This window comes from Canis lupus, chromosome 3 (genome assembly GCF_003254725.2).
Source record: "Canis lupus dingo isolate Sandy chromosome 3, ASM325472v2, whole genome shotgun sequence".
NCBI classification, from domain to species: domain Eukaryota; kingdom Metazoa; phylum Chordata; class Mammalia; order Carnivora; family Canidae; genus Canis; species Canis lupus.
This window is the reverse complement of record NC_064245.1, coordinates 60125867-60137684: the sequence shown is the minus strand read 5'-3', so window position 1 is coordinate 60137684 and position 11818 is coordinate 60125867. Positions and strand designations below refer to the sequence as shown.

General features: G+C 60.3%; 1 protein-coding gene across 7 annotated transcripts in view; it reads right to left on the bottom strand.

Moving 5' to 3' along the window:
* Nucleotides 1-5047: 5047 nt before the first annotated feature.
* Nucleotides 5048-11818, bottom strand: part of SH3TC1 (SH3 domain and tetratricopeptide repeats 1) — a 48653-nt gene continuing 41882 nt past the window's right edge. For all 7 annotated transcript variants that reach the window (XM_025437352.3, XM_025437356.3, XM_025437351.3 and 4 more), the window contains 4 exons: nt 10842-10964; nt 10060-10210; nt 9012-9208; nt 5048-6216 (listed from right to left, as the gene is read on the bottom strand). In XM_025437352.3, coding sequence (XP_025293137.1) covers nt 5959-6216; nt 9012-9208; nt 10060-10210; nt 10842-10964 — 729 coding nt within the window. In that variant the 3' untranslated portion in view covers nt 5048-5958. The remainder of the gene's footprint in view (nt 6217-9011; nt 9209-10059; nt 10211-10841; nt 10965-11818) is intronic.

Here is an 11818-nt window from a genome sequence, read left to right as displayed (position 1 = left end):
CAAGGCGCCAGATGATTGCTCTCCGGGGAGGTGCCCGTCCTGCCTCACAGCACGGAGCTCCCGTGTCCGTGTCCCCGCTGGTGCCCCCGGTGCACAGGGATGGCCTGCCATCTCGCCAGGGTGGGACCTTTGGCCGTTTTGCTTTCCGCTTCCATAACTTGTCTGCTGCCATGTTTGCCCCTTTATTTTAAATAATTCACCAACTCTGTGCACGTGCGGGCGTGCGGTTATATCCTATGCACATGCATGTACGTACTGTGTGTATTACACGCAGGAAACACACACACACACACACAGTGACGCCACTGGAATACGCAGGTGTCTCCTCCGAGCCCATGGCTCGTCCTTCCGTCGCGTCCAAGTGGTGCCTTTTGTGGGTGATGGTTTATGACCCAAATGCGGTCAAGCTCACGCTGTGCTGCTTTCACATCCGTCGTCCTTTCTCTCTGGTGCTGCTCGCCGCGTGGGAGACATTCTTCCCCACTCGACCACATGAAAAGATGCTCCTTATTTTTGAGGAGGTCACACCTCTTCTGCTTTCCACATCTTTGGGATTTAATCTGACAGGGCTCGGGGGTTTGAGGAGCCCGGTGGCGTGGTGACCACCTCACACGTGGACCGGCCGGGGTGCCCACAGTGGCCGCGAGGGGCCTGGCTGCAGGTCGACGTGCTGTGTGCCTTGTCCACACGTCTGCTAGCTCAATTCTAGGTGGTCTGTCTTTTCATATTCATTTATTTACCCGTCCTACATTCAAGAAGGAATGTAGGATAGTGCCCTATATTCAGGAAGTAATTTTAGAATAAACCATCAGATCCAATGGGGGACGTGCCCCCTCCGCAACTCTGTCCTCTTTAGGAGTTCTGTGGTCAGCTAACCCTGACCTTTGGTTCTTTGGTACAAATTCTAGAGCCTCTCTCTTTGCAAAGTTTTACATGGGTTTTTCTTTCTTTCTTTCTTTCTTTCTTTCTTTCTTTCTTTCTTTCTTTCTTTCTTTCTTTCTTTCTTTCTTTTCTTTCTTTCTTTCTTTCTTTCTTTCTTTCTTTCTTTCTTTCTTTCTTTCTTTCTTTCTTTTTTTCTTCTTCTTTTTTTTTTTTTTGCAATTGCTGCATAGCTACCGACATCTTTACCATGTTGCCATTCCCCACTCATGCACGCAGTAAATATTTGGTTAGTCTTATTCCCAGATATTTGTATACATTCTTGATACCCTGAACAGTGTAGTTTTTAAAACTGTATTTCCCGGGACACCTGGGCTGCTCAGCGGTTGAGCATCTGCATTTGGTTCAGGGTGTGATCCCGGGATTTTGGGATCAAGTCCCACATCAGGCTCCCCGCAAGGAACCTGCTTCTCCCTCTGCCTGTGTCTCTGCCTCTCTTTCTGTGTGTCTCTCATGAATAAATAAATAAAATCTTTAAAAATACAAACTGCATTTCCCAACTCAGAGCTGTGGGTCTGTAGGAGCGGAGCTGCCTTTGTTCGCTGGGAAACCTTCTTGTTCTTCCCAGAGGCTGTCGGAGATGCAGGTTTTCCGTGCAAGCGATTGTACCATCTGTGGATGGTGTCCACTTGTTTTTTCTTTATCAACCCTTGTGAACCTATTTCTTGTCCTTGGTTTGCTGGTTTTCTGGGACCTTCAGTATCATGTGGACTAGAAGTGGGGGGCGCCACCCGGCCCCCTCCTCAGCCCACACAGAACCTGCTTAGACTCCACGGTGGGCAGAAAGCCCTTGTCCGCTGAGGCAGGCCTGTTCCCCACTTGCTGAGAGTATCTATCCCACGTGGGGATGGGAGGACACGGAATGCCTCCCTGCATCTACGGAGTGAGCCCTGGGGTGGTCTTTGGGTCTGCCCTACAGTGTTGGCTGAGGTCAGGGTGCAGCAAGGTGAGCAGCTGAGCTCCCAGCAGGTCACTTCCTGCCCAGCGATTGCTGTCCCCCACAACTGGCAGAGGTGAGAGATGACCCTGTCCCCAGGCAGGGCCCTCTGGGGCGTTCCCCAGAAAGCAGATGTCCCTTCAGTCAGGGCCCACCCAACCTTGCACTCGGCCCCAGGATCCAGGCCCAGTCGGGGATGGGTGTGTCTGTGGTGCTAGATAGAGAAGCCTGGGCTGAACCAGGCGTGACCACACTCCATGGGGTCCTCCCTGCTGGCCCGCGGGCCGTGAGCCTGGGTAGGAGCCGCTGCAGAGCGTGCTGCACACAGGAGCTGCCCCACGGGGATGGGAGGGCAGGTGCCTGCTGCCAACCTGTCCAGTCCCGGTGAGGGATTTGCCACCCCTGCCTTCCCCCGGGGTGGGGCCTGCTCCGGAGCCCGACACAGCTGCGTCGCCCTCCCTGAACTTCCCTGAAAACCCAGCCCTACCCTTCCCCTAGCCTCACCACCTCCCCACATTAATAGGTCCCCAGAGGGGTCCCCCCACCCTGCAGACAGCCTCAGCAGAGCCGTCACAGACGCAGAGCCCACCCTGTGTGTCTGGGGGACGCCCCGTTTCTCGGTCACACCCCTAGTCCTACGTTCCCTCTTCCTGGGATGCCGTGCGAACGCCGCCCAAAGCCACAGAGGTTGTGAAATGTTTTTGGTTCTGGCTGGAGGTGAGGGCTGGCCTGGTGAGCACAGCATGGGCGGATAAGGGTCGTGCTTGCAGTTACAGACGGCTGCCCTGGGGAGGGAACGAGGCTCTGTAGAGCTCCCCGAGCCCAAGGATGCAGGCCCAGTCCAGAGCTTGCCCTCTGCTTGGGGAAGGAAGACGGTAAAGCCCAGACTGTCTGGGTCCCACGCCAGCTGGGGGGTGGCTGAGATCCTGGGCTTCCCTCCCTGCTCCTTCCTGGCCTCCTGGTGCAGGACCAGGAGCCGTACCCCAAGGCCTCACATGTGGACTAGTGGAGCTTGGAGAGCATGGCCAGGGCGGCAGGTGCACAGGTGTCTTTGCCTTCTTTCCCTTTTTCTCATCAACCTGGTGACCTTAGTAAACTCTGGTTGTTAAAATGCTAGCTTCATGTGCTGCTGCTAATCTAACAGCTCAGTCAGGACATCTCCTTACGCCCTCCACGCAGCCGGAAACCAAGCTCTCACAGGGGCGAGGCCCCCTGGCACATGAAGGGGGCCTTCGCGGGGTGCTCCAGGTCACATGGGATCAGAGGGAGGCAGAGCCCTGCCGTGCACAGACAGGGTCCCCCAGTCGTGAAGCTGGTGGCCGGCAGCCCCCTGCCCAGGCCGGGCCAGCCCCAGAGGCCGGGAAGCACAGGCTGACTTCCCCCAAACACAGGACGGAGATGCAGCCTGGAGTCGAAGGGGCACAGAGCTGGGCCCAGCAGACCCTCAGGGCCGCCTAGACCTGCCTTCCCCTTCACAAGGGAGGTCCTCTGCTTGTGGGGCGGGGCGGGGGTCCAGCTCTCCCTGCGATGGGCTCTTGTGTCCCCAGACGCCTGGCCTGGGAGAGTCCAGCTTGGTGCCAGGTACACCCACCCTCCACGGCCCCTGCCCGCCCCTCGTTTGGAGGCAACGGGGCTGCTGTCGCTCCATGGTGGGGATGAAGACAGACGCTGTGCGTCCTTGGGACGATCATTATCCATCACTCAGTGTTGCCTCGCCCAAAGCTGGAGGCCAACCTGGATTTGGCTTGACATTTGTCCTCGCATGACCTGCGGGAGTTCACGGAGCTTGTGTGCAGGAGGTGCCTGCTGAACCTGCATGGCCGGGGGCCCCGAAGGACCGGGTGGGGACGCCTTCTTCTACAGCGGGGGCAGCAGGGCTTCTGGGCTGGGTGCTCACTTGGTGCACAGGTGCCAGCCATGGGCCCATCCCACACTCACTCTGCCGACAGATGGGTCAGGGGGCTGCTGCCCAGGCCCTGCTCCCTGAAGGGGCAGAGCAACACTGGAGTCCTGGCCTCTGTCCACCTCCTGGCTTCGGCTGAAAAGAAGGGACCAGCTGCCCGGTTCCACGAGCCGCTTTGTGCCGGGCACGTCTTCACTCTTCCTTCTCAGGACCCTGACGTAGGGTTTGTCTCTGGTTACAAAAGAAGCGACCGAGGGTCTAAGAAGCTACGGGACTTGACCAGATGACTCAGCCTGTGGTTGTTGGTGCTCTTCCCACAGTGTTAAGTATCATCGAGAACAAACAGGCGACCTCAGCCCTGGATTTGGCACCAAGCACCCTGCTCTGTGAATCCTCCCTCGACTCCCAGTACTGGGGTCACCAGCCTCAGCTTGGCTTTGACCAAACTGGGGCTCAGGGAAATGAACTCACCCCAAGTCCCCAGCCTCTAAGTGGGGGGGCTGGGATGGGAACCTAGGGGCTATGTGACCGAAGTCCCGCTTGGGACCACCAGGTCTGCTACCCTGGGGTATCAGGGTTCCGGCAGGTGGGGGGCGTGGGACCCTAGATGCGGGGGGTGGGAGCGACAGCTCTGGGAAGGTCAGGGGGTGGGGCGCAGATTCCCAGGCAGGTGGTGGGGCCCCTGAGTGACCCTGCCCTCTGGCCCCGTCCGCTGCGGGGTGGCTGCAGGCCCAGGCCCGGGCGCCGCCCAGCAGTCAGTGACCCGAGATCTGTCCTGGGGTTACTGTGCCGGCCACTGCCTGCTGCACCAGCAGGTCATCAGGTCGTCCTGTTTTCAATTACAGCGAGGCCGCCTCCTGCTTTCCACGCCCTCCCTCCCGCCTCTAGAAGGCATTTTGGGGTCAAGTTTGGGAGGTTCGGCAGCTTCTCTGCACCAGCTTCTGGAAGGCTCTCTGCTGCTCCCTGGCGGGAGAGGCCTGGGGGAGACCTGAAGGCCACCTCTGAGCGGGCAGGGCCCTGGGGCTCCGCAGACCCCAATCCCTTGCCCCCTTCCCGGGGGCCCCCGGGGCCTGCAACCTCTCCCGGGCTCAGGTCCAGACCCAGAGTTCTGGCCCACCATCCAGTCCCTCTGCCGGCCTCAGCTTCCCCTCTTGCTCAAGGAGGCTCTTGAAGGAGGGGGAAGGAGAAGTGACTTTTCTAGGGACAGGTTTCCATGGGGCAATGAAAACATGTTTGTCACTGTAAATACACAAAATGCCATTGAACTGTCCATGTTAAATGGTTAATTTTATGTAAATTTCACCTTACTTAACAAAATAAATTAAAAAGAGGAGAGTGACATGATGCCGTGTGGGGGAGATCGACCCGGGAGACCCACGGCCTCTCTGAGACTATTTCCCTGCCTGTAAATCGAGGCTCCCTGGTGCTTGGCGGTGCAGATGGGCCTTTAGACAAGCTCAGCAGCAGACCATGCAGGGCCAGCGGGGCTGCAGGTGATGGGCCAGGCTGGGCCAGAGGATGCTCAGGTCGGAGAGCGCTGGGGCCACCTTCCCTTGCCCCGTCTCTGTTGCCTTTGGGACACAGATAAGGGGTGGAGAGACAGCGAGGTGCTGACACCCTCTTCCAGGACCTGCTCTTAGGTTCTAATGCAGACACATCCCTTGAGGCAGGCGGGCAGGTGGTATACACCCTGCCCCACCTACCTGCTGTGTGACGGTGGGCCAGGCACCTAACCTCTCTGTGCCTCCATCTCCTCAACTGGAAATGGAGACAATAACAGTCCCAACTGGGCTGGCTCTGGAGGTCAGTCTGAGGGCTGAAGGCAGAGCTAGAGCCAGACACACTGTGAGGGGATGGGTGGGGGAGAAGATGCCCAGGAAAGCCTGTAGCCGTCTTACGTTTTGACACCAGGAACTGGGGTGTGCGAGGCTGGCAGAGGGACCCGGCCCGGGTCTGTCCTTCCAGCTCACAGCTGAGGACGGGATGCAGACCAGGGGGGTCCCCAGTGATGGGGCCTGGTCCCTGACACTCCCCCAGAGGCAGACCAGGGGAGGGGTCTTGCAGGCTGCGGCAGGTCACCACAAAATCATCGGTTGCCGTCTGACCCCTGTCTCCCAGGAAACAAGCCCTGCAGAGACCCCAGGAGAGGTGGGGACTCCACTTCCGTGGGCCGGGGTCTTCAGGGCGGGGGGCTGGGGGCCAGCCAGGGCGCCCGCCCCCAGCACCGCTCGGGGACCAGGTTGACCTTGCGGATGTTAAGCTCCGTGGCGAAGGTCCGGGCTTTCTGGTAGAAGAAGAGGGACTTCTCGCGGTCCAGGAGGAAGTTGTGGTAGATGGTGGCCAGGCGTGTGTAGATCTTCATCTGGGCTTTCTTGCTGCCCAGGTCCACGGCCGCCGCCAGCGCCAGCTGGTAGTACCCGGCCGCGTCGAAGGGGTCCTGGGGGAGAGACGGTGGCTCAGCCAGATTTAACCCTAACGCGGCCCTGGGTGCAGGTGGGGGCTCGCGAGCCTGTCTCTCCGGAGGCTGCTGCCCTGCCCGGCCTCCCCGTCGTGTCCGCCCCAGCCCCTCCCGAGAGACCACTCTAAAACCCAGACCCGGCCCTTCCCTCCGCTGCCTGGGACGGCTCCCAGGACACCGTCGGCAGCCCTGGCTCCTCACTGCCCTTGCACAGAGCGCAGGCTCAGGAGAACAGAACAGCAGGGACTCAGAGCTGCTCTGAGCCCCTCCAGGCACTGGGCCCAGTGTGAGGCAGGAGCCACGGCCCATTCCAGGACCACATTGACCACAGGGGTGAGCAGCAGCCTGCGGGAGCCCCAGGTGGCACCTGAGTCAGCCTGGTATAGGATGGGAGGGCTTCCTGGAGGAGGGGACATCCCAACTAGGGAACTGGCCACTGTGGGTGGTAGGGAAGTGGTGTGTATCCATGTACGTGTGTGTGCACATGTGCCTGCAGCAGCCAGTGGGGGCACATGCAGGATTCACACCCAAATCTGTCCTATTCAAGTCATGCTCATTCAGCCCTGATGCCCCCATGTGCAGGTAACAGGGGGTGCTGTACAGTGGCAGAGATGCCCACGGCCCCCATGCCTGTCCATGCAGGGGGCGCACAGAGGAGCCTCCGTCTCTCCTGGGCTGTGCTGCAGGGTATGAAGTTGGCTGTAGCCCCTGATGATAGACGTGGAGCTGATGGCAGCCACGGCACAGCTGGGAAGCCACTGGACCCCAGCCTCCCAAGCCCAGGGACCTTGCCTTCCTGCCCCGTGAGACCATGGAGAGATAAGTTCCCATCCCCAGGGCCTGGTGTCAGGTTGAGTACCTCTGAGCCCAGCTCCCTGACTCCTGTCTTGAGCACATTTGTTCACCTTCCAGCCTCAGTTTCCCTTTCTTATGCAGAGCTGCTTAGTAACCAATCACATAGACTCTGGGGTTATAACCTCTGTGCGGCTGTGTTCCTCAGTGGCCCAGGGGTCAGGGACACACGCCACAGATGACAGAGCTCAGGTGAGGTTGGCCACAGCCCTGCCCCACTGCCAGGCTCTGCACGCCTACACGGGGGAGGCCCAGCCCAGAGCCTAGCCTGGGACAGCAGGCACACATGAAGCATGCAGGCTCACTGGGTCAGAGGGTGGTGGGTCCCAGGGTCCCTGGCACTGGAGCTCCACCATGCTGCTCCTAGTCCTACCCTGACTAGCTGACCATGCCGGCCTCTGTCTCTGCCTTGTCCTGTGGGGGCACCACTCCTCTAGAACAGTAAAGCATGAGAAGAGCCAACCACACAGAGCCTGGATCACGCAGAGCCTAGATCACACAGCCTGGATGTCATAGAGCCTGAATCACAGAGCCTAGATCACACAGAAGCTGGATCACAGAGCCTGGATCACACAGAGCCTCCATCACACAGTCTGGATGTCATAGAGCCTGGATCACACAGTGTGGATGTCGTAGGGTCTGGATCACAGAGCCTAGACCACACAGATCCTGGATCACACAGATCCTGGATCACACAGAGCCTGGATCACACAGACTGGAACACAGTGAGGCTAAGTTGCAGTACCCACCACTGCCCACTGGCTCCCCAAAGAACGGTGGGGCTGACATAGCAGGAGGCCGCAGTGACCACCTCTGACCACCAGGTGTCACCAGTGCACAGCCAAGGCTGCCCCGGGCAGGGAGTTGGTGGCTGCTAACTGGGTGGGGGGCTTCCAGCGCTGCCCCAGGCCCTGGGTGCCATGGGGGGGGGGGGTGGAGACGTCAGCCAACACGGAGCACAGACACTGCAGTGCGGTGCTACCATACCCAGGGTGGGGCGATGGGGGCACCTGCACGTAGGGCAGCATGCAGATGTCTCCAGGCTCTGGTCTGTGTCCACTGCGGGGCTGGCAGACGGGTAGAGCCCCAGCTCCAGCTCCCCCAGCTCCAGCAGGGCAGGATCTAGCCAGGCTGCCTGCAGGGGTGTCCTTGCTATAAACCCCGGGGTAGGCCACAACCCATCCCTAGCCCGTTTCCCTCTGTGACTCAGGATTCCAGGAAAGAATCCCTCTGCCCACAGTGGCAGGCTTCCTGGAGGAGGTGCCAGGACTTGGGTAGCACCTTACAACGTGGTATCTGGGGGCAGTGGTGACTCCTCCCCCACACCCCGGAGAATGACCTCATCCCCCCGACTCTTTTGGTGGCGAAGGTCCGCTTGACTGTTAAGACTCAGGAATGCTTGGGTGGCTCAGTGGTTAAGCGTCTGCCTTCGGCCCAGGGCGTGATCCTGGAGCCCCAGGGTCAAGTCCCACATCGGGCTCCCTGCATGGAGCCTGCTTGTCCCTCTGCCTGTGTCTGCCTCTCTCTCTCTCTCTCTATGCCTGTCATGAATAAACAAATAAAATCTTAAAAAAAAAAAAAAAAGACTCAGCTTTGCAGTTACCTCCTCCAGGAGGCTGCCCTGACTACACACTTTTTTGTTTGTTTTTACCCAGTGGTGGCCAACGTCTGTTCACATGTCAGCCTGTTCCCTGGACGTGGAGCTCTCGAGGGCAGGGCCCGGCCTGTGTGGGACTCGGACCACGTCCACTGACCTGGCCTGCTCCTCACGGCCTGGCCTGGAGCTCCGGGCGGAGGCCGAGACCATGCGGCAGGAGGGCCGGGGCCAGGCCTGGATCTGCGATCTGCGATCCCACTCCAAGCGGGGCCAGCTCCCCCACCCACCACGTGCCCTGAGCCCTGCCTCCCCCGCCCGCACTCACCTTCAGGTCATAGAAGATGATGTCACCGAGCACCAGGTACACCTTCACATAGTACAGGGTCTCCTCATCGAACTGCAGGGGCGAGTTGCAAAGCGACAGAGCCTTGAGGTAGAAGTGCTCGGCCAGCTCGCCGTGGCCCAGACGGTGGTGCAGGGCGGCCAGCCGGTGGTAGGCCACGCGCTCGTTCAGCCGGTCCCCTGGAGGCACAGGGATGGGGGCACGCGTGAGGATACGGCTGTGGGGGTGGTGGGGGCACAGGCCAGCCCTGGACCCCCACGCCGACACCGTCTCCAAAGCTCCAGCCGGTCCCAGGACTCAGTCTCCCCACCTGCACAGTGGGCCTAATATTGTCTGCTCCCTGTCCACCGAGGGAGGTGGACGTTCCAGCTCTGTGCCTGCACATGGCCCCGGAGGGGGCAGCGGGAGGTCCCAGAGTCAGGCCAGCTGTGCACGGCATGTGCCAGGACTCTGGGCAGCCTCCCCACAGGAGAGGGATCCTTCCTGCTATATTTGCAGCTCCTCCGCCGCCCCCGGGGAGTCACCAGCTCCCTCCAATTTCCAGCCCACCTCCATGGGCTGTGCACACAAACCCTGCTGCACACTGTGTGCCTCTCTCTGGGGGAAGGGGGTGTCAGGCACTGAGGGGACTGGGACATCGCCAGACAGAACAGTGGGGCTGGCTGAGTGTGGGGACAGACACCGGGAAGGGGCGGCATATGGAACAACATGACTGACCCAGCTCGGCATGTGTGCAAGGGCCAGAGAGAAGCCTGAGGTGTCTAGAACACAGGGCACACTGGCTGGCCCTCGTGGTCAGCAGGGAAAGAGGCAGAGGAAGCCACAGAACTGATGAGGAGAGCCCAGCCACCCAGTGAGTGGGACACTTCCGACAGGCCCCGCACCATCCAGGGGCAGATTTGGGACCTGCAGAGGAGAGGGTGACCTGCAGCCCCGCAGGTGCCCTGGGCCCCCCCTGTCTTTTGTCTTCTGCGCCGACCCTGCAGGTGTCAGAGGTGGAGGCCCTGGGGGGCCGGGGTGCAGGGCTCACCCAGGGTGATGCTGAGCGCCAGGGCCATGTGGGCAAACTCCAGGCCCTCTTGGGGCGACTCCAGTTCAGCCAGCAGCGCCACCAGTTTGTTGCACAGCCGCAGCTCTGCCTCTTGGTTCCCTGTGGTCACAGCCAGGGGCAGTGCCCGATCCTGCCACACAAGCAGGCAGGTCAGGCCTGGTATCCCTCAAAGCCCCAAATGTACCCCGTTATCCCGTGGTGTCTCTGTTCAGCTCTGTCCCCCAGGAGGAAAGTCAGCTTGGAGAGGCTCTGACACCCACAGGGCCGCTGGGCCATGAGCAAGCTGGGGTATGACCTGCAGCCCATCTCAGTAACCTCAGACCAGTGCCCCCAACCCCCGGCTGATGAGAGCCTGACAAGTAGGACCCAACACCCTCCTGCTCTAAAAGTGGGTGTTTCTCTGTCCCCAGGGCTGGGCTGCAGGCTGTGGGCTGGCCGGGCAGGGAGCAGCTGCTCTACTTGGAGATGCATGCAGTCCTGGCCCTGGTGCTGGTCCCCCCATGGTCGGGCTGTGTATCCTGTGCTGTGCCCCTATGCGTCTCTGGGCCTCAGTTTCCTATCTGCCAGATGGAGTAGGACTGGCCTCCCAGGAGTTTGAGGTCCTGTAAGCCCAGAGTGGCCTCTATCCCTCCAATGGTCCCTCCCAGGTTGGGGCTGGGGGTCAGGATCATCCTGGGTGAAGCCACCCAGGAATGAAGCAAGTGAGTGCATGGGGCGGCCCTCCCTCTAGGCAGCAGGCCCGCCCTCATCAGCCAGCTCACCCGGTAGAAGGACACAGCTTTCTCTCGCTCCCAGGTCCCGTTGAAGAAGATGTCCCCGGCCGCCTCGAACAGCTCCAGTCCCAGGTTGGGGTCCCCCGTGTATAGGGCTGCATTCTGTGCCACCTGTGGGCCCGCAGAAACTCTCATGAGGCCCACAGCGCTCCGGCGGAGACTCTCAGCATCCCCAGCTGCCCCTAGACCCTCGAGGCGGCCCTGAGGATGTGCAACAGGAGTGCGGCTGCCTTTCCCCTCGCCCACACCTTCGTCCTTCAGGGGGGACGGCGGTTCCTGCTATGTGCCATGGGGAACTCTGTCTGGCCAGGGCCCTGGGAGCTGGCAAGTGTGGGCTGGTGAGGAGTTTGGGACGTAGCTCAGAGGTGGGGGCCCCTGAATCCCTGCAACCAGTCCCAGACCCTGGCGGGGCTCTACTATCTGGCTTCCCCTCTACTATCTTCCTCCGTGGCCCCTGGCAACACCTGACAGCACACACCTGCCTGTCCCTCCCACCAGGTGGCTAAGGCTGTTTCTTCTCTGCCATATCCAGAGCCCAGCAAGGTGCCTGGTGCATACTAGGTGCTCAACGAACAGCAAATGAATGGACAAGAGTAGACCAGCCCCCACGGGCAATCCAGAACCGGCCACACATGCACATCTGGCCTCTGCCCCTGAGAATCCTACTGTCCAGAGCCCTCCTTGAAGGTGGGCCCCACCCGCCTGCTGCTCAATCCAGCCTCCCCGGACCAACTGGAGCTCACCCTCCTGGCTCCTTCCTCCACCATGTCCCTGCCTACAGCCCCAAGGCAGCCCCGTGGGAAAACTGTTTACTGACGTGTCTGCTCCCCTTCTCAGCCATAAGCTCCCGAACCGGGATCCTCAGCCCCCGGCCCAGGGAAGTACACAGCAGGTACTCAAAAATGAAAACATAACCCTCATGAGCTTCTCAATTTACTTCAAATCACGTCATGTTTGGGAATGCA